Raw genomic sequence first — 23345 nt, forward strand, 5'->3', positions numbered from 1 at the left:
AACTGCCCCCCCAAAACGTGAGTTGCAGTAAAATACCTATGCAAGGCAGTAAGTGTTACACTAAAATAGCATGTGTTGCAATAACTCAAAAATTACTCTGACCACGCCCCTTTTTATCGCGGACACTATTCATGTGAAATCTATAGCAAAATAATGAATCTAGGCCTTAGCTGGATATACCCGATATTTGGCAAAGTTAGCTGGATAATGGGACCCCCTCCCTGGAACACCCCCAAAACACCCCAGATAAGAGGCTCCATATGCTGTTTAAGCCATTTAGATGGATAACCTGTGAGTTATCTGACTAAATGGCTTTTAAGTATCTACCCCTGTATGTCTCCAGTCTGCCCATCTAATCTCTTGCTTACCTTTATATTCCTTTGCTATCTCTCAGAGATTCTCTGTACGTGTCCTGTTTTCTCCTTGATTCTGATACAGTCTTTGCCTCTAGCAGCTCCACAGGGAGTCCAGCTTGCTGAATTTAGGAAGTCAGATTTACCCAGTTAAATACAGTGAAAGGACCTTCTTATGTGAAAAGAATGGATTATAAATAACTATGCACATAACTTTATTGTACCTGAATAATATTAATGCTGTAGACTGCCTTGAGCATCGTTTGGAAAGAAAGGCTAAAAATCTAAAAAAATGTATATATTTAAAAACATATCTAAAGTATTGGCATGCTACAGAGGAAGCAATCACATTCTCAAGGGAGAGAGTGAGTCCCAGCCATCATGCAATAATTATATCTATTGGTAAGATTCCAGATGTACACATATAGGGGCAGATTTTCAAAGGCCATGCGCGTAACCTGAGAAAATATGCCCCTGCGTGCACTGAGCCTATTTTGCATAGGCTCGGCGGAGCTCGCAAGCCCCGGGACGCGCGCAAGTCCCAGGGCTTTCAAATGTGGGCGGTCTGGGGGCGGGTTCAAGGGGGCGTGACGGCAGTCTGGGGGTGTGTCCTGGGTCAGGGGGTGGTCCGGGGGCGTGTCCCGTGCACTGCTCCGTTCCAGCCATGTCGGGGGTTCGCGCACTGCAGCCTGCAGGCGCACACAAGATACGCCTGCCTCTGGCAGGCGTAAGAAATAAAATATGGTAGGGGGGATTTAGGTAGGGCTGGGGGGTGTGTTAGATAGGGGAAGGTGGGGGGGGGGGGCCCGGAGCGGCCTTGGAGGGAATGGGGTCAGCCATCGGGGCTCCCCTCGGGCTCGGCACGCGCATGTTACAAAATCGGGCGTAGATTTGTTCGCAGGCTGGGTTGCGCGAACAAATCTACGCCCACGCATAAGTTTTAAAATCTGCCCCACAGTGTTCTGTGGACTACTGCCCAAAACTATTGCTAGGATGACTGGATTATACAGAAAGGAGAGTGGGCCCAGTCAATCAAATTTTGCACTTGCCAGGTAAATGGAGTATAACTCTCAAAAGTTAGTTACAAATGTATTAAAAAAACATGATTACCTACAAATTATTGAGTTCTTATACATATCTGTGACACAAAGTAATGCCAATCTGATTGGAAATAAAATGTTACCATTTGCCTGCTTTTCACATTTGTACTTGCTTTTCATTTATATGGAAAGATTACTCATTCCCAATGATGAGATCTACTGGAGCGCACTGTTCCACAATTTCCAGCTGTAATGAATAATTTATTGCTGAGCTGATATTCATAAAAATAGAATCAGGGCGACACACCTGCTAGAAACTATACCTACAGGAACAGTGAGTGGTATTAGAAATTCAGTTTTGGCTGAGAAGTGTTCACCCTCTGTTTGTATACCTGTATCCTTGACAACATCTTCAGCTGCTGGATAGATATGAAAATCTGTGTATAGAAGACATTGCTGAATAAAAAATGACATCACTTCTGTTAAAATGAAATGACTACTGCTATGGAAAGAGATTTTAGCTTTAAAAATGTGGACCCAACATTTATTAAACAATATTTAAAAAACTGATGGTGGAAAGTAGCAATATTTGCTCTATCAATTAAACATTCTAAATTTGTCTTTAATTTTATATTTCTCTAAACTATTTATTTGGAGTTCTCTTACAATACTTTGAAGAGTATTGCACTTGAACATGGTTTACCATTTTATATACTGTTTTGATCCCTGCGTTCTTTCTAGGTACTACTGCCAGCTGAACACTCTTTGAAAAGTGTTCATTGCATCAGCAATAGGAAGAATGCTTACTGTCATATTGGTCCCCTGTTCTGGAATCAATTACTGCAAGAAGTTCATACAGCAAATGATTTTTTAGGTTTTTGAAATTTTATTAAAGCTTGATTATTCTTGCAAGCCTTCAAGTAATGTTATTTTTTATATATGTTCTTATTCTTAGTTTCTGCCAATGAATTTAATTATTTTTATAGTTTTATATTTAGTTATATTTGTTTTGTTTGCTTTTTCATTACTTTGATTTATGCTTATGTATTTTTTTGTTGTCAGTGTGTTTTAATCCTGTTGTAAGAATTGCTTCTATTCCTTGCTCAGAGAGCCTGTGGGATAGCCGAGCAAACTTTCCTAGGCGGGAGACAGGAACCATACTGACTCCAGCCTTTCTATATGCAACTTTCAACTTTATTATAATAATCAGTAAACAATAGTAGACTGCCTGCCTTCCAGCAGTGTATGCTCTCCCTTACCTTGTCATAGACAGGCTTCAGGAGATCCTTTTCCTGTAGACACAGGAGCTTCCTGTTCCCAGATGGGCTCCACCTCTTATTCTGCCAAACAGGGTCCAGCCCACAGAGCTCTCTTCCTCTGTGGTGTTTAAGGTGGACCTTAAGGAGGACCAGGCATCTAGCTTGGCCCTGCATAGGTTAAGGAGGAGTGATAGGGCCACTCCTTTACCAAGCCCTTTTAATTTATGGGCAAGTAAAAAATTGATAAACAAATTTACATCACATACTGCTTTCTGGTTCATGGAAAGTATGCCATGCCATTCGTGATGTTGGATCTAGTAATATCCAATAGGATCTAGTGCTTGTGATGCAATTTATAACACTTTCAAATAGAGATGTTCCCAAAGAATTGCAGGGAATTGATTTCAATAAAAAAGGAATCTGAACAAAAAATCATTTTAATTTATACAGAGTCACTATTGGTGGTTGCCTTGCACTTTTTCAAATATTGCTTAATATACCCAGGTATAGCTTAACTTGTATTTACAGAGAAAATAATTGATCAGTAAAGATATTTTATTACTTGTAAAGATAGTCATGTTCTATGTATGGTTTCAGAAATTCACAAAGATTAGCAATGTATAGTAAATGCATTAAAGCACATAGTCTGTGATGAATATCTCCATGGAAAAAATGTCCTTCACATTATGGGGCAGATTTTTAAAGGGGTTCGTGCGTAACCCCCGAAAAGCTGCCCCTTCCACCCCCTGCACGCGCCGAGCCTATGTTGCATAGGCTCGGGGGCGCACGCAAGCCCCAGTACGCGCATAAGTCTCGGGCTTTCCTGGGGGGGGGGGGGCATGTCATGGCCAGCGCGTCATCGGGAGCGTTCTGGGGGCAGGGCCGTGAGTATGGTTCCGGCCCAGGGGCGTTCTGGGGGCGTGGATGCGGCCTCCGGACCAGCCCCTGGACAAGAACATGGCGTGCTGGTGCGCGCAAGTTATGCCTGCCTTGGGCAGGCGTAACTTTTGAAATAAAGGTGGGGAGGGGGGGCGAGTTAGTTAGGGGAAGGTGGGGGGTGCTGGAAAGAAAGTTTCCTCCGAGGCCGCTCCGATTTCGGAGCGGCCTCGGAGGGAACGGAGGCAGGCTGCCCGGCTCGGCGCACGCAGGCTGCCGATTTTGCGCAGCCTTGTGCACACAGACCCTGGATTTTAAAAGATATGTGTGGCTACATGCGTATCTTTTAAAATCCGGCGTACTTTTTAAAAATCTGCCCCTATATGAACCTGTTGTACATCAGCATTAACGGTAAAGAATAGTGTATCTGTATGTTGTTATAAATCAGTATTATATAGACATTTTAATCTCTAACTGATAGTTTCTCATTGTTGCTGTTAATACCAACATTTTTCATGTAGTATCAGGGGCTAGGGAGGAGTTTCATCTGCAGCTCTAATATCTCAGAGCACATTATATATCTGTATGACAGCCAATCTATAACGCATTATTCTATACTTAATATTGTGTTTATTATATTACTAATGTGCACCAGGACTACATCATAGAAAGAGATTTCAGTTTGGAAAGTGTTCCATACTGCACCAAAGAAAATGTCTGTTTTTGATTTAGTGTCGCCAGCAAACTATGTTGTCCTGAAAGACCTTACTGACTCAGATAAGTAAGCTTAGGAGCACAGCTATATATGATTTTACTATTCCCACTTTGCTTTATCTGGAAGATTATTTTAGGTCATATAAAAGTCAGAATTTAGAACCTTGTTCAATAAAAATTTGTTTTGCTCATGCAAAGAATAGTAACAAATTCTTTTTGAATATGGCCCTTAGAGAAATTATAAAATATGCTTTCTGTACACTGTAGTGTAGGTAAAATTGCTTCTGGAGAAATTTAATTTCTTAAATTTGATATTCTATTTCTTTAACATTAATAGATGAAAGCAGATTACATACAAACAAAACCATACAAATTATAAATTATACAATTATAAAATGAGAACTCCACTCTCAAGCCCAAAAGCAACACATACACTAATACAACCTCCCATAAACCACATCAGTCAAAATCTTCCTCATTAATTTTAAAAGCCCATCATCTTCCCAAGAAAAACAATACTCCAATTTTGTTTTAAGAAGAACCACAATCTAACTCTTTACCAAAAGGTCAGGTAGGAGGTTCTTACCCAAGCATTGGAGAGGCTGTATTTCAGAGAATAAGAGCCTAACTGGAGAATGTGCGCTGTCTAATATAAACCTATTTAGCTGTATATAAGGAAGGACTAACCAAAAAGGACTCCTGGGAGGATCTTAAAGCTCTTCCTGGTTGATAACTGTGAAGAAGCTGACTAAGAAATATGGTTAATGCACTTGAATACCATAACCAAAATTTTAGACTTGATTCTCTGTTCTATCAGAAGCCAGTGCAGTTTCCACAGAATTTGACACATGGTTGTAGACCTTTCCTTCAACCAATAAACGCGCTGGAGCTGCAACTATTTAAGACTGACATAACACTAAACCTGGAAGAGTTGCAAAAGTTCTGTCAGCTGGTAACAATGCATATATTATAGTTGTCTGATCTTCCTTCTTCAAAAAAGGGCACAGTTGCCAATCTGACATAATTTCCGACCACTGCTGAGTTTTGGGTGTCCACTGAGGAAACAAAAATGATAAGGAATTGAACCTTCTGAGATGTTATATGCCAATCTTGCTAAAGATGAAGAATTGATTTCTAAATTGTATAGGATTCTTAACACTACGTCATACTAAAATTAAACATTGTATTGCATGGGAGGCTGATTTGAGGCAGGAGGTTGATGATCTTCAGTGGGATACATGTTTTTGGTGGATGGCAAAGAGCTTCATCTCTTCTTTAATTGTGGAAAATAGTTACAAGATTTTACTGCATTGGTATTTGATGCCAGTAAGGGCAATTTGATGCCAGTAAGGGCAATTTTTCCAGCTGTATCACCTCTCTGCTGGCGCCACTATGGACTTCCTGGTTCATTTTTTCACATCTGGTTAGCTTGTAGACATATACAATCTTATTGGGCTATGGTTATTAATCTGATCAAGGAGGTATTAGATATAACAGTTCCTAAGGACCCCCAAACTTTTCTGCTGTCACTGCTTCCCACTGATTTACCTTTGGATATAATCAAATTGTTAGCTTAGCTAGTATTTGTTGCTAAATGAGAAATATATGCTTACTGGAAGAATGGATCTGTTTAGCCATTTTTATCCTTAGTTAAACGTGTGTGGAATGTGTATTACATGGGGAAACTAACAGCTTTGCAGAGAGGTACTCTGGACTCTTTCCTTAAAATCTGGGAACCCTATACAGTATGATGTGATAATAGCTCTTTATTCTGCAATGTTGTATTAGCACTTCTTTGATGTCCACTGACTAGATCTATGTCACTCTGACATTTAAAGGATGTGGGGGTGTATGTGTGGGGAAGGGGATCGGATTGATCTTGTATAAAAACTATGCACCATGTACCTTTGATATATTGTACTTTTTTTATTGTTTGTACTGAATATTTCAATACAAAAATATGAATTATAAAAAAAAAAAAGCATCAGGGTCACAAATGGAATTGTTGGGTTGAAGGTGTGCACCCATTATTGAGGGTGGAAACTAGTCTTAACAAAATTATGAGCCATAATGATAGACATTACTTAATAGGGTAGAGACAACATAGATTTAGAAATGTAATGATTGCCATTTTAGATATTTTGAAGGTATTAATAAACTTAGGAACAAGGGTCAACTAGCCAATATAGGAGACGATTTTAAGACCCACATGTGCACATGCATGTGCACGTGGTTCCTGGCGTGCACACATGGATGCGGCTAGTTTATAACACACGCATGTCAACGTGCGTTATAAAATAGGATATCTGCATACACATGCACGGTGGACTTTTTTTTTTGCATGTTGGATTTTAACATCCGCACACGCATGTGCGAGCGAGTAGCTTCCGAGCATGGAGTGAAATTTTAAAAGGCCACGCATGGCGATGGGAGTAGGACTTCCTCAGTTCCCTCGGGACTTCCCTATACCCCTACCTAACCTTCCTACCCTTTCCCCTCTACTTCACGATCCCTAACCCCTTCCTAGCTACATATGGGTTTTTTTGTTCGAACTTTAGTCCTGCTCTGAAACAGTTTTAAAGTTGTCTTGCTAACTTAGCCGGATATAACTGCAATTCAACTAAGTTAGCTGGATAACTTTGGCATGACCTGGAACGCCTCTTTTTTACCTGGCTATAATGACTTATCTGGCTATAATTTAGATGGGTAAGTGGCCATATATTCAAAAAATTGCCAGATAGCTGGATAACTTGTGAATTATTTGGCTAAATGACTCTGAAGATTGTCTACATTTTTAAATTAAAATACAAATAATCAAGGTAATGCTTGTATTGGTGTAACCCCAAATTATCAGTTAATATAAAAATTAAACTAGAGGGCCTGCGTATTAGCTCAGGGAATTGAACCCAAATCCCTCCACATGACATTGGAGAGTCCTGGGTTTGACTCCCAATTCAGGTCTGCTGGGATGTTGCAGAAGCAGTAGTCATAGCTGCTGGGGAAAGGGAGACAGTCATCATGTAGTGGCAATACTTAGTCACCATAATAAAGGACTATGATGATAGGGTTCCGGAAGGAACCATGATGCATGATTCCTAGATGAGATCTGTTGCTGCAGTGATTGGACTGTAACTGTATTATAAGCTTTATGAAAATATGCTTTGTTTTTCACTTTCTGTTTATAGTTAGGCTTGCTAAGTTTTCGTTTGTTATCCTCTTATAACTGTTTTATTGATGTGTTTAGAGAATAAGAACATTTTTAGTAGTGCCCGGCAGTGCTTATCTGAAAACAGCTATTCATTTGGAATTACAATATCCAACACTGTATACAGTCAGTCTGCATTCACTGACTTTACTTGCTCAAGTCAAAGATTTCTCATTCTTTTTTTTTTTAGACTTATATGAGAAGAAGTTATGGCTCTTTCTACAAACTTTCATTTTTCTCAGTTTCATATTTAGCTAATATTTATATCACATACTGCAGTTTAGAGAACACAAATTGCAACCAGAAAGTGCTATTTTGGAATAGCCTGAGAGTTTGCAGTGTTTGCAAATACATTTTTACCCACATATTGGGCAAAATTTTCAAAAGGAAGCCACTTGCGTGGTTTCCCTTTCAAAATGTGTGCTTGTAAAGTATGCACAATAAATTGTGGTGTATATGTGGATAGGACAGCTGATGCAGGGCGAAATAGTATGTATAAACAGATAGATTTTAAAAGCATTGCTTGTGCTAAAAGAGAACCATATCTATGTAGACCACGCATGAGCAACATGAATTTTAAGAAGCCAGGAAGTATGTGCGAACATACCTGTGCACGCATCAAGAATGAGGAGGCAGAAAAGGGGCAGGGCATGGCCATTCCAGGTTGGGGCCAAGACTTACACACTTAACCCCGAATTTTGCTAAGGCTGAACATGGCAACGCGCACCATGTTACCTGTGTAACTTTACTATTGGTGCTGAACACCAGGAGGAAAGAGAGAGAGAGACTCTGTTAGTGGGACATTCTGACACTTTCTATATCTCCCACTGTAAGAGGGGCACTTTTCAACTAAGGGTGAGTTTTTCAGGGAGGGGCAGTATTACTTTGGTCTGCCTAGGGCGCACAAGTATGTAGACCCTTGGTAACTGCCCCCCCCCCAAAAAAAAACCCCAAAACCAACAAACCTTGAGTTGAAAGTGCCTCTCTTAAAGTGGGAAATATAGAATGTCTGTCTGAGTCTGTCTCTCTCTCTCTCTTGTACTTGCGTGCATGATATAAAATTAAGCATATCTTTGCTCGCATGTTTATGGGCACACACGCACTCCTTTTAAAATCTATCTGAAATTTAGCTGAGCAAAGGAGCACAATTACCTGGGTAAATGGCTTTGAAAATTGTCTTACCCTTGGATACATTATTGTAAATAGAAAAAGTATAATGTATTTACACTGAATAAATTAAATGTAATAATATGTAAGTAGATCGGATCTCAAGTGTCTCATTTTGTGCCTTTGTCTAGAATCACGCCCTTTATCAGTTCCTGTGAAAGTCATGCCAAACTCTTCTGAGTGTTGCAGAAGTCCAGAAGAAAGAATGAAAGAATTTATTGGGGTAGTATGGGATTCAGTAAAGCGACTTACACTTCAGGTAAGAGAAAAAGAGATTGTGGAAAGTTATGACTCCCCATCTTTTATGATCTTTTAATGTATTTTGGAACCATTAACATCAGTTGAATAGCTTACGCATTTCATTCACCTTTGCATGTTTTATGTTTATATTTCAAAATGAAGAAAGTAAATAAAAAGTATTAAATGTTTGCCATCAAAAGTATATATGGAGAGGAGTTGTTGATTTATGTTTGTAATCACTTATATACATCAACATGTTCTTTTCCTTAAGCTGCATATAGTGCAAATCCAATCCTTTTCTTTCTGCTTTATATAAAATTATTATTTTTACGGCAATCTTAGGAAACGTAGGCCTAGATTTATCAAAATGTGATAAGTTTATCGCAATTTGCGCTAATACCTATGCGAAGAGCTAAGTTAGCGCAAATTGCAATAACTTTTTCACACTTTGAGAGAGAGAGAGAGAGAGAGTAGCCATAATGCCCTCTCCCTAGATAGGTATTTATATCCCTATATGAGGCCCACCTAGTAACTCGAGGTGAGGTTTAGGTATTAGTGTAGGGGGTTAGGGGCCACTTTGACATTCAAAGTGAGATGTACGAACAGAACAGTGGTCTCTTGTGAAGATTTGATGACCTTCGGAGTGAGGAAACTCACTCAAAGATGGAATTTGTGCAATGTTCTCATTCCTTCAAAATGCAATTGTGCAATGTTTCATTCCTTCAAAATGCCACCACCCGCATCCTCACCAACACCCGTAGAAACGAACACATATCGCCCATCCTCAAGGATTTACACTGGCTCCCCATTGAATACTGCATCCAATACAAAACACTCTCCATCATCCACAAAGCCCTCCACAACCCCGATATGAACTGGTTCAAAGAATCATTAACATTCCACACCTCCACAAGACCGACCAGAAATCAATACCTAGCAACCCTATGCATGCCCTCGCCCAAACTCTACAACCTTGCATCGAAAAAGGCTCGATCACTTTCCAGAGCTGGTCCCACCCTAAGGAACTCTATGCCAGTTAACCTACGCCAAGAATTCTGCCCAAAGAAATTCAAGCAGAAACTTAAGACCTGGCTGTTTAAACAGTCATACCCTAACACTGGCTAAATACCTCCCTGAACCACTCTCTAGCTCTTACCTCCCGCTTTCCCAGCCTTCTCTGTCCCCCCCAGGCCTCCTCCCTTCCACCCCTCTTCCTCTCATTCTCCTCACCTCCGCCTCTTTCTCCCCTTTATTCCTTTCTCAGCTTCCCGTCCCTACCCCTAACGACGTTCTGATAATGAATCTTCTGTAAAATACTGTAAATCTAGCTCACGTTATTCACTTTAAGCTAAGTTCCTGTGTTCACATTTATACTTTTTCAAGTAACTTGTATATATGACCAGTTCCCTGTAAAGCGTTACTATGCCAAGTTCATGTTTTATGTAATCCGATGTGATACTCAAAGTGTATGTCGGTATATAAAAAAATCTTTAAATAAACAAACAAATAAATAAATGCTCTCTCCACCTATCTTTTTCGGATTTGCATCGCACCATACAATATGGTGGTATCGCATGCGTTAAAGGCGTTCTCTCATGCGTTAAGGGCTTATCGCATGCGTTAACAGGGTTTTTTGCATGCAATAAGCCCCTAACGCATGCTAAAATGCCTTAGAGCATTTTGATAAATGAGGGGGTTATTTATTCCTCTGAAACTGGTCTTGACTATTGAAAAAAGGTAGTCTCTAATTTGAATAACTGGTCTAAAAATATGTATTCGTGTGTTATGATGAACATTTTTCCTTGAGTGTTTCTGTATTCAAATTTTGTCTAGTTTTTCATATATCTCACTGACTACATATTCAGCATTCTTGTTAACAGCTCCTATTTTGTTCAAGCTTTGCCCCTTCTGGGTGTCTTTTAGGTCTCTCTCTTTGGACCCTAGCTCTATTTGGCTGATACTCACCAGTTTCCTCTCTCAGTTAGCCTTCTTTCTATTCTGCTAATGACACAGAGATCTTTCTTTATTTCACTCCTCTTCTGTGGTATCAGATATTTTATCGTCTTGTCTTTTTTTTCTTCATGGATACCTTTCTATTTTTTTTTATACCAAATCTAATACTCAATTTTTCTATTTAATATTCTTGCCAATATCACACACCGTCCTATAGGATTTCATTCAGTTAACATCACCCCCTTTTGCTTTCTTTGATTCTTCCATCATTTTCAAGGTTTTCATGAAGACTGTAATCTTTTCATGAAGACTGTAATCTTCATGAACCTTTTCATGAAGACTGTAATCTGTAAACACCTGTATTTATTATAAGAATTTGTATTTACTATTTATATTTATTATTTAGCTATTAACATTGTTCTGTTACCACTTGGTACTATTTCTCTCCTTTACCTCAAACTCTAAGTTCCTACTAAGTTAGCCATGTTATTTATACCCAATTGTTGGATGTAATTGTATATTTGTTTAATTGTTCAATCTGTTTGATGTAATTTTCTGTTCCTTGTTCTGTGTAAACCGAAGTGGTATGCACAAGTGCATGAACTCCGGTATATAAAAGCCTTTAAATAAATAAATAAATAAATAAATAAATAAATAAGGTCACTCTTTTTACTCATCTTTTTTGTTATGCTCTCATATTGTTAAATTCTTTTTTCTGCTTTGATTTTGGCATATATAAAATGTGTTCTTCCTTTAACTTAAAATGCTTGTTGCCTCCTTTTGTACACTTTTTCCTTTGCCTCCCTGCTAGTTCCCTGGTATTGATTCTCAGCTGTTTCAGAACTCTTGTTACTTGCCTAATAGCTTTACTTAATCAGCATACACATGATAAAACTCCATACTGTCTCTTTGTGGTGATTAACCAATATTCTCTTCTCTGTTCTCTATTTGCAGTCAGTTCAGAATTCTCCTACTCGTCCCTTTCACCAAGCAAGCCACCTCTTATTTTCATACTACCCCCCTCTTTTCTAGATGCCCCCTTTTTTCACTCTAGTCTAGACCATAAACACAGCTGTTTTAAACATGTTTATCTAGAAGTCTAATTACATATGTTTATTCCTTTCTTGTTTTTATTCCATATATACCTAATATAATGTATAGTGAGGCATACTGGGTACAGCATCATATAAAAATAAATAAGTGATCCTACTGCTTTATGTATTTAAAAAATCAAGTACAGTTTCCATGTCACAGTTTCATATTCTGTGTTTAATTTATAGGAAATGTTATGTACCCCCATTCTAGCCCTGAAACTTAGAAGGAAGGTATATTTTATACAATATAGTAACTTGCTTATATGAAAATTGCCCAAATTGCAGAAGAAAATAAGATAGATTTAATGATAAAGTAATTCTCCTTTCCTCAACACTAATCAAATAAGCAAAATTTTCTAATACACATTTCTAAATTCTGTTAATTAATTGGGAATATTATTTGACACACGTGCTAGTTTCATGCTGTTTTAATGGCCTATATTTCATTACCATATACGAGATTCAGTTTTAGGTTTTGACTAAGGTATCTTCTTCTCTCATTATTGGCTCTCTCTTCCCCAAAATGTTCCGTAGTTCCCAACATATCTAAAGCCCTCTTTTCTGCACCATCCTTGCATTGAGATTCTGGAGCTCAGTCCTCCTCTGGGTGCTGTGCATGTGGAATGGGGAGATTTTCTGAGAATGCTACTCTGGAGGTTCTGGATTTCAATTTCCTACTTAAAGGCCTGAATTTAGCCTCCAGAAACTTCATCCTTCATCTATACTATGTTGTTGGTACCATACGTAAATGAATAGAAGGTATAATAAGAAACTCCTCTTAAGAGGATAACTTATAAAAATATATAAGAAAGAGGGACAAAATACAATACAAGTTTTTTTTATTACTGTTATTATTTTAACAAGATATAATGTATAGGGACGATACACTTAGCAAAATAATCAATAATTCCTCTTTTTAACAATGAAACCACAAATAACTATAAGACTCTCACTCACACATCACTCATAACTCACACCTACAGCATATAGAAACACCAGAGGAATTATTTTGCTAAGTGTATTGTCCATATGCATTTATTACATCTTGTTAAAATAGTATGTAATGCTAATAAAAAATGTGTATTTTGGCCCTCTTTCTTATATATTAGTAACATATGTACCATGACAGCTGGCTGTTCCCCAGGACTCTTTAAAATCCAAACTAGATGACATGTGAGATCTCCTAACTTCTCACCTGGCAGGTACATTACCTCATGCCACCAGCTACCTAGCCATCTAAATTCCTAAACGTTGAATTACCAATTAATACTGTAGTCCTAATACCAGTGACTACTTATCCAGCAACCAGTTATCAAACCTTCTCAGATGAAGCTAATAACCTTTGCAAACTCACAGTTAAAAACACAGAATTAAATTCTAACCTTAAACAAATACACTCCCCTTTGTGCAACCCTTTGTGCCACCTTTTCTGTTTTTCAACTTCTATGTTTTCTTTTACTTCTTCTTCTTCTTGTTTACCTTTCTCTTTTCTTAGTTGTTATCCCTTGTTAACAATTTTCTTGTTATTAATGTTTCAATGTATTTGACAAAGGTAACATTTTTTCTGCATGTTCTGTTTTAATGTAAACCGGCATGATTTGTATTTTATACAAGAATGTCGGTATAAAAAAATTAAAAATAAATAAATAAGATTAATTCACATTCTCTCTCACAGAACACACACAATTATAAACTTAGAATTAAATTCCAAACTGAAGCTATTCACAAGATTAATTCCAACTCAATATATCATGTATTGGTAACATCCTTATTTACATACTTTAAAGACTCCTGGTTCTCCCAAAATCTAAAGTATTAGTATAAAAGCAAAATTAATGTATGGGAATAACCAGGTCTTAATTTTTTTCTTAAAAAGCAAGTTGTTCTGTTTTATTATAAGATCACTTTGGAAGATTGTGCCAGAGGCTTCATGAAAATACTGAAAATGTTGTGAGGACTACTTTTAACAAGCGGTTGCATGCCCAGCAACGATACAATTTTACAGCATGAGCATAGGCGTGCACATGTTATAAAATAGCCTAGGCACATGTATATATGCACACCCAGCAGTGAGAGTCGCCTTATGGATGTGCAACTGAGGGTATTTTATAGTAGACACGTGTCCAGCTGACGACCAGTTTCACCAATGTTTCCATCAGTTTGCCCAGGGTTCAGCTAGGTCCTCCAAGCCCCTCTCATTCTTTAGCTTGCACTCTCTCCAGTTTCCCCAGACCCCTCAAACACTACATAGAATCCTGTAAATTGTTTTTTTTTCCATACTTAAACCTCCTCTATAGCATCACGGCCGGTGCAAGGGGATTAAGTGCCCTAGGCACCTTCTGCCTTGCGCCCACTACCACTCCCAGTCTTGGCCCCAATTTCTATCTCATTCTTGATCCCACCAAGTATGTAGTTCTTCTGGGCTGCGAGCAGGTTGGGTGCTGCTTCCAGCCCGCTGCAACTCCACTCCTCTTTGCTGCCGCTCGCAGCCCCACATAGCTCGTGCCTCCTAATGGTCCACGCTCTAGGCCCAGGCCTAGTTTGCCTAGTGCTTCTGTTGGCCCTGCATAGCCAAAGTGCAGTTACGTGGCACTGGAACCTGGGTGTGAGCCCAGGTGCAAAGATACTTGTGCACAAATCTCTTGGCCCTGCCCGGAACACTCATACCATACCCACATTCTACCTCTTTTTCTCCAGTGTGAGATATTTGTGCATCAGGACTTGTGCGCTCATGGTGGGTGGCTTTTAAAATTGAATGGACATGAGTGTGTCCTTCATGCCCACCAATCTCCCGATTTTGGCATGCACCCAGCGTTTCAAATTTATACCTTTAAGGGTATCTGAAAAATACATAGAGCCTTTTCCCTTAAATAACTGGTCTAGTATGAGAGGTAACAGTACTGAGGCCACTTGGCAATAGTGATAATAACATAATAGTTTTTTATTACTTTATTCATTTTAATTCATATTAACAAAAAACATGATGAAAAACAGGAAAAGAATACAACTCCGCAACACCTTGGTAGTTCAGATAATTACAAATAACCACATGATATCAGTATAGTCCTCATAATATTGAAGCTGCAAATATAAAGAAAAAAATTTGTCAACCCACTAGCCAAACCAAGTATCCAGTAACATCAAGAAGACTTATCGAAAAGAAAAGTTTCTAATTGTGTTGGATCCACAAAAACAAACTTATTATTCTAAGTAATTATATACTTACATGGAAATTTTAAATAAAGCAATGTACCTAGAGACAAAGCACAAGACTTCAATTGAAGAAATTGCTTTCTCTAGAACTGAGTCTCCCGAGAGACATCTGAAAATACTTGGATTCTTTGCCCACACAATAGGGAATTCTTATATTTAAAATATTGTCTAAAGAAAACCACCTTATCAGTGGTTAAGGCAAAGGAACAAAGGTCGATCTAGTGGAAATAATATCCCTTGATATCTACAAAAACAAAGAAAGATCCAGGCTAGAGAGAGGCGCCACCACATCTAATTCACCTTTTTTCTTTTCTAAAAAATGTCTTTTTGTCTGGAACATAGTAACTTGGACAGCAAGAATTTCTTTTCAGGTACAAATTTAAGTATTTCAACCACATTTTTTAAAAATTATGGGGTGGATTTTCAAAAACCGCGAATAGGCGTACTTTTGTTGGCGCTCCAGGCGCAAACAAAAGTACGCTGGATTTCAGTAGATACGCGCGTAGCCGCTGAAATCCGGGATCGGCGTGCGCAAGGCTATCGATTTCGTATAGCCGGCGCGCGCCGAGCCGCGCAGCCTACCCCCGTTCCCTCCGAGGCCGCTCCGAAATCGGAGCGGCCTCGGAGGGAACTTTCTTTTGCCCTCCCCTCACCTTCCCCTCCCTTCCCCTACCTAACCCACCTGCCCGGCCCTGTCTAAACCCCCCCCTTACCTTTGTTGGGGGATTTACGCCTCCCGGAGGGAGAAGTAAATCCCCGCGCACCAGCGGGCCGCTAGCACGCCGGGACGCGATCTGGGGGCGGGTCCGGAGGGTGCGGCCATGCCCCCGGGCCGCCCCGGGCCGTAGCCACGCCCCCGGGCCCGCCCCCGGAACGCTCCCGACACGCCCCAAAAACGCCGCGCGGTTCGGGCCCGCCCCCGACACACCCCCTCCGAAAACCCCAGGACTTACGCGAGTCCCGGGGCTCTGCGCGCGCCAGTAGGCCTATGTAAAATAGGCTTACCGGCGCGCAGGGCCCTGCTCGCCTAAATCCGCCCGGATTTGGGCGGATTTAGGCGAGCAGGGCTCTTAAAATCCGTCCCTATATCTTTATTAAATTGTCATTTAATACAAAAATAATGAAATAGAAATATGCAGAAAGAAACAAAAATACATATACAATGATCATCAGTAATAGTTCTGCTCTGCAAATCATCAAACATATAATAGGGGGAGCAAATTGGAAAAATAAGTTATTACAATGGAAACAAAGATGAGATAAACCTGACTTATTTGATTATTAGCCTATTTAACCTTCCCTAGTGTATACTAAGGGATCAATTTTAAAACCAGTGTGTTTGCCGATTTTATAACATGCCCATGCATGTTATAAAATCTGATGGCCGCACACATATTCGCACCGGATTTTAAAATCTGCGCACACATGTGCGGGCGGTGTGCACAGGGGGTGGATTTTTCACAAAATAGGTGCGGTGATGCAATCGAGCCTCCCCCAGTTCCTCCGACTCTGCTCAATTAAGGAGCGGACTGGGTGGCGACTTCCCTAACCCCCACCTAACCTTCCTCCCTCTTCTCCTCTTCTCCCCACCCCCTAAACCTAACCTAACTGTCCCCAAATTTTATATTTTAGGACTCTGCGTGCTGGCCAGCTGCCGGCGCGCACTACCCTGAGACAGCGTCAAATGGTGCCTGGCGAGAATTTCTCCAAAAGGATGCAAATGGGCATGGGAAGCAGCTCCTAATATCATAACGTTTAACACAATCACTGAAAGGAGGACATTAAGGGAAACTGCAGCAGTAGCATTTAACATTAAAAAGAGACTGTGACAGAATGAAGAAATTAGGAAAAAAACTAAAAGGAGTAGTTACAAAGATAAAACAAAAATGTCATATGGCATAGATGCTGTTTAAAAATACTATCTTGAAATCCCTGACTGGTTGTGTTTCATGCATTAAAAAGGTAGAAGGAAGACCAAGCAATTGCCAGCATGGTTAATTGGTGAGGTAAAAGAGAATATTAAAGCCAAAAGGATGTCATTCAAAAACTGGGAAGAATTTTGAAATGTAGAAAACAGGAAAGAGTATAAACACTGGCAAGTTTGAAGTAAAGCATTTATAAAGCAGGCCAAAAGAGAATTTTAAAAGAAACTTGCCAGAGAGGCAAAACCTCAAAATGAAACTTCAAGTATATTCTAAGCAAGAAGCCAATGAGGGAGTCATTTGTACCACTGGATAAATGAGGAGTTAAAGAGGCTCTCAGGGAATGAAAGCCATAAATTCTTTTTTTCGTTCTTTACTGACGGAAATGTTGAGGAGATGCCTATCTGTGTTGGTATCATGAATCAAATGATGGTAAACCCGGAAGATGTATTAGATCAAATTGACAAATTAAAGAGTAAGAAAGCACTGGTGAGCCTGACATTGCTACCAGGCAAAAGAGTAGAAGCTAGTCTGAAAAAATTAGTGACCAACTGGACAGTCGCAAACTAATGGAGCAGAGCCAATATGAATTTAGCAAAGGGAAGTCTCATTCATAAATCTGACTCTTTTGTAGGGGTTAACAAATGTGGACAAAGGTGAGTTGGTTGATAATAATGTATCTGGAATTTCAGAAGGCATTTGACAAAATCCTTCAGGAGAGACTCGTCAGGATATTACAAAGCAAAAGGATAGGAGGCAGTATCCTATTGTGGATTGCATAGTAGATAGAGAATAGGGCATTTATCTCACTGGAGAAAAGTAAACAGTATAGTGCCTTTGGGATCTGTACTAGGATTGGTGCTATTTCATATATTTATAAATGATCTAGAAAAAGGAGTGATCATTGAGTTGATCAAATTCACAGATGACACAAAATTGTTAATAGTTGTCAGATCACTACCTAATTGGGAGGAATTGCAAGAGGACCTTTCGAGACTAGGGCATTGGCCATCTAAATTGCAGATAAAATTTAATGTGCACAATTGCAAAGTGACATGTGTAACAAAGAATAATCCAAATTATAGGTACATGAAGCTGGGTTCCATATTAAGCATCACCATCCAGGAAAAAGATCTTGGAGTCATTGAAATATTTGGCATACTGCTCGGCAGCAATCAGGAAAGCAAACCAAATGTTACGTTTTATTTGGAAAGGACAATAAAATAGAGAATAGCATATTGCCTCTGTATCAATCCATATTGTTCGCCTTTTGACTACTTTGTACAGTTCTGGTCGCCCCATGTCAAAAAAGAACAGAACTAGAAAACATTCAAAAAAGTGCATCCAAACTGATAAAAGGGATGGAACGGCTCTGCTTTGAGGTGAGGCTAAATAGGTTACATCATTTGAGCCTGGAGAAGAGAGATCTATGAGGAGATATGATTGAGGTCTACAAAATGCTGAGTGAGTTGGAATGGATAAACAGAGAATAGTTATTTTCCCTTTGAAAAAACACAAGGACTAAGGGATACTATATGAAACTAATAGGTAGCACTTTTAAAACAAATTGGAGAAAGTAAATTTTCACTTAGCGCAAAATTAAACTATGGAATTTGTTGCCAGAGGATGTGATGAAAGCAGTATAGCTGGGTTCAAAAAGTTTTTGGACAAGTTCCTAAAAAACATTTTTGGATAATAGAAGGACTAGGGGGCATTCCATGAAGTTAGCAAGTAGCACAATTAAGACTAATCGGAGAAAATTCTTTTCACTCAATGCACAATTAAGATCTGGAATTTGTTGCCAGAGGATGTGGTTAGTGCAGTTAGTGTAGTTGGGTTCAAAAAAGGTTTGGATAAGCTCTTGGAGGAGAAGTCCATTAACTGCTATTAATCCAGTTTACTTAGGGATTAGCCACTGCTATTAATTGCATCAGTAGCATGGGATCTTCTTGGTGTTTGGGTAATTGCCAGCTCCTTGTGGCCTGGTTTGGCCTCTGTTGGAAACAGGATGCTGGGCTTGATGGACCCTTGGTCTGACCCAGCATGGCAATTTCTTATGTTCTTAACATCCATAAACCATTATTAGCCATGTATACTTGGGAAAGCCAATGCTTATCCCTGTTTATGAGCAATAGGGATTGGATTCATTCTTTGAGATTCTTTCTGATTCTTATGACCTGAATTGGCCACTGTCAGGAACAGGATACTGGGCTTGATGGACCCAGTATAGCATTTCTAATATCTAATATCATTGATAGCACTTTGAATTTGACTCTAATATTGGTAACCAGTGAAGTTTGCACAACATTTCCTATGAGGAAAGACTAAAGAGGTTAGGACTTTTCAGCTTGGAGAAGAGACGACTGAGGGGGGATATGATAGAGGTGTTTAAAATCATGAGAGGTCTAGAACGGGTAGATGTGAATCGGTTATTTACTCTTTCGGATAATAGAAAGACTAGGGGGCACTCCATGAAGTTAGCATGTGGCACATTTAAAACTAATCGGAGAAAGTTCTTTTTTACTCAACGCACAATTAAACTCTGGAATTTGTTGCCAGAGAATGTGGTTAGTGCAGTTAGTATAGCTGTGTTTAAAAAAGGATTGGATAAGTTCTTGGAGGAGAAGTCCATTACCTGCTATTAAGTTCACTTAGAGAATAGCCACTGCCATTAGCAATGGTAACATGGAATAGACTTAGTTTTTGGGTACTTGCCAGGTTCTTATGGCCTGGATTGGCCACTGTTGGAAACAGGATGCTGGGCTTGATGGACCCTTGGTCTGACCCAGTATGGCATTTTCTTATGTTCTTAACCTTCTCCCAGCATGGTTTCCCAATATTACACTTGCCACCATGTTTTGGACCTGCTATAAGTTGTAGATCAACTTTGCTGGAAGATTCATGAACAAGGCGTTAGAGTATTCAATCTGGGAAATCTCCAGAGAGACAACTACCAACTTAAAGCTTCTATCACCAAAAATGGTTGCTTCTGTCACATAAGGTGCATTTTTCCCTAAGCATGCAAGGCTACCTGCTAAACTTGTGGTTTCGTCTTGAATGTGGAGACAATTATTATTTCCAATTTTTTTGCCTCCACCACTGGACCACACAGTTTCCTACAATAATGAAAGCAGTTGTATAAAATGATCAATTACAATGAGTTTTGCTTTGAGGTAGCATAAAACATGTAATGGAAGTTTGTGAAGAGTCCATTGACCCCTTCTCTCCGCTCTCCACAACTTTATTATCTAGGTGGGCATGATGTAAGTATACCGCTCATACTAAACACTTCAATATAAGAACATAAGATATGCCATATGGGGTCAGACCAAGGGTCCATCAAACCCAGTATCCTATTCCAATAGTGGCCAATCCAAGTCAAAAGTACCCAAACATTAGATAGATCACAAGCAGCGGTGGATTCCCAATGAAGACCGGCCCAGGGATTCGCCGCCCAGGAGATACCACATGGTCTGCCGAGCGTGGCTCTGTCACGGCCGCGCTCGGCAGACCACATGACTAGTGCGACCGGCCCACCGGGGGATGCACGATCCCTCGATAGGCCAATCCGCCCCTGATCACAAGCTACTATTACTTATTAAATGCCATCATAGCAGTTTATGGATTTATCCTCTAGGATCTTTTCTAAACCTTTTTTAAACCTGGTTACACTAACTGCTGTAACCTCATCATCTGGCAATGAATTCCAGAGCTTAACAATGCACGGAGTGAAAAAGAATTTTCAGTTTGTTTTAAATGAGCTACTTGCTAACTTCATGGAGTGCCCCCTGGTCCTTCTATTATCTGAGAGACTGATTTACATTAACTTGTTCAAGTCCTTTCATGATTTTGTAGACTTCTATCATATCCCCCCTCAGTCGTCTTTTCTTCAAACTGAACTGCCCTAATTTCTTTAGCCTTTCCTCCTTTAGCCATTCAATGCCCCTTATCATTTTGGTCACCCTTCTCTGCACTTTCTCCAATGCAGCTATATCCTTTTTGAGATGCAGTGACCTGAATTGCACATAGTTTTCAAGGTGTGGTCTCACCGTGGAGCGATACAGAGGCAGTATGACATCCTCCGTTTTATTTTTCATTCCCTTCTTAATAATTCCTCCTTTGCTTTAGAGATTCTACCCTCTGCCGCCCCATCCACACACACATTCTCTCTGTTCCCTAGGGTATCTGCTCAAAAATACATTCACCCAGTTTGAGAACTTCCTTTAAAGGAGTATCTTTCATTGGACATTGAGATTTCTTAAACAATTTTTTCAGTGTTTGTGTAAGGTATGAGCCATTCTTGAGCCACTGGCCTGGAGTTAAGGCATTGCATCTCCAGGAGGAGCGAGCTAGTCTCCCTCCTGAAGATTTCAGCGCAGTTAATTTTCTACTGGCTGTGTCAGATACTACTTTTGCAGATGCTTCCCTATCCTGGTAGGTTCAGCAAAGACCAGCCCCTTTTTGGTGGGGTATTTCTGACCCAGCTCAGGCCGTGTTCCCTGCTGGTTCATTGTTGGATTGATTGCCTGAGTTTTCTACTTCCAGCCCTTTCCTGGATTCTTGTACTAGTCCTTGCCTGTCATGAGTTTCTGTTTATTGAATATCTTGGATTGTGTATTTCTTTACATTGCCTGGTATTCCTTGAGCTGTTTTGGTTTCCTGCTGGAAAGGTATAGTGGGATTAAAATAACCTTGGTCAGCCTTTTGTTGTTTCCAGTCCATGCTTGGCAGACGTTCCTAGCACTAAACCCCAGGGACCCCCACTTTATGTGACCCCTTATGTCTCAGCTCAGGGATCCCTTGACAGTATGGTTAATTGTATTATGGAAGAAAACCCTAAACTAATACATTCACCATACTTTATATTGTGTAATGTTCACTTGCAGCTGTATTTAGTCTTGTGGAAGATATTGAGCAGTGCATTATTTTTTTAGAAAGATTACGTTATATAAACACAATTGGATTAAAAATATTAGAGTAGGGCTGGCCAACTTTGGTTTTCAAGAGCCACAAATAAGTCTGATTTTCAGGATATCCACAATGAATATGGATGAGATAGATTTGCATGCACTGATTCCATTGTATGTACATCTATCTTATGCATATTCATTGTCTATATCCTGAAAACCATACCTGATAATGGTCTGGATTAGAGGTTCTGGATGAGCATTGCAGCACATATGTATGTGTGAGGGCCCTGAGTCAACGGATCAAGGAGCAAAAGGTTCGAAAGCGCTGAGCCACTGACTGCGATGGTGGCATTACTAGCAACGGCAAAGCTGATGAGGTTTCTAAAACCCCATCAGTGGCAGGAAAGAGAGGTGTGTGAGGAAAGGGAAGAGAGGAGAGGAAAAGGAAGGGCGGAGAATACCAGTGTAGGGAGAGTAAGGCAGAGAGGGGAATAGTGATGGTGGGAGTGAAAGAGTATGTATATGAAAGAGTGCATCCTCACACACTCTACCCCAACACACCCACCTTCAGCCACTCTCTACCATATCCACTTCTCCACCCCCCACACACGATCTTTCACCAGCACCACTTCCTACCCATCCAAATCTACCCACCCAAAAACACCCTTCTCAAATACACACACATCCCTCACACCTCCAGCCCTCACCTACCTGCTTTACACTCCCTGGCCCCGCCTTCTGTACACATCTTCATACCAACAACCTTCCCACATACACACCCCTTCCCACCACCAACTGCCGGTCCCTCTTACATGCATACATCCATCACTCACTGTCTTACGCGTGCAAACACGCACACCGACCATACATTCAGCTCTACATACACGCACACATAGGATTAGAGGAAGGGAGAGGGGAATGGAGGGAGTGTCCAAACACCCAGATCACTCCCCTGACACACCCACTCACCCCCACCACTTACTCCCTCTACCCTCTCTTACACACACACACACACACACACACACACACTGAGGCAGGAAGGGGTGGGGGAGAGTGGAGGGCGGGACAGAGTAGAGAGTGAAAAGGAGACAAAGTGCGCCCACAATCCCAACTTATTCTCTCTCAACATGCACCCTCTCAAACACCATTCCCACCTACTACTTACAGTAACTCCCTAACATGTACATCCTTCTACTCTTGGGGGAGGGGGAGCAAGTGGAGAGCGCAAGTGCAATGGGGGGTGAGTGCACCTTTCCACAGCTCGCAAACAAACTGCACCCTCCCCCTCCATCCATCCCCCCCCCCCCCACAAATTCAGGGGTCAAAGTGGAGAGAGCCATGGGGGGGAAGGGGGGAGTGCACACACATTCACCCTTTCCACTCTCACACAGGAAAGATG

The 23345-nt window shown here is 40.3% G+C and overlaps 1 protein-coding gene across 1 annotated transcript in view; it reads left to right on the forward strand.

The window, feature by feature from the left end:
* The window catches only part of VPS13B (vacuolar protein sorting 13 homolog B), a 2198633-nt gene that overhangs the window by 997154 nt on the left and 1178134 nt on the right, over window positions 1-23345 (forward strand). Inside the window, 1 exon segment of the mRNA XM_029587199.1 lies at window positions 8746-8873. Coding sequence (XP_029443059.1) covers window positions 8746-8873 — 128 coding nt within the window.

The sequence above is a fragment of the Rhinatrema bivittatum genome, chromosome 2, assembly GCF_901001135.1.
Source record: "Rhinatrema bivittatum chromosome 2, aRhiBiv1.1, whole genome shotgun sequence".
Lineage (NCBI taxonomy): Eukaryota > Metazoa > Chordata > Amphibia > Gymnophiona > Rhinatrematidae > Rhinatrema > Rhinatrema bivittatum.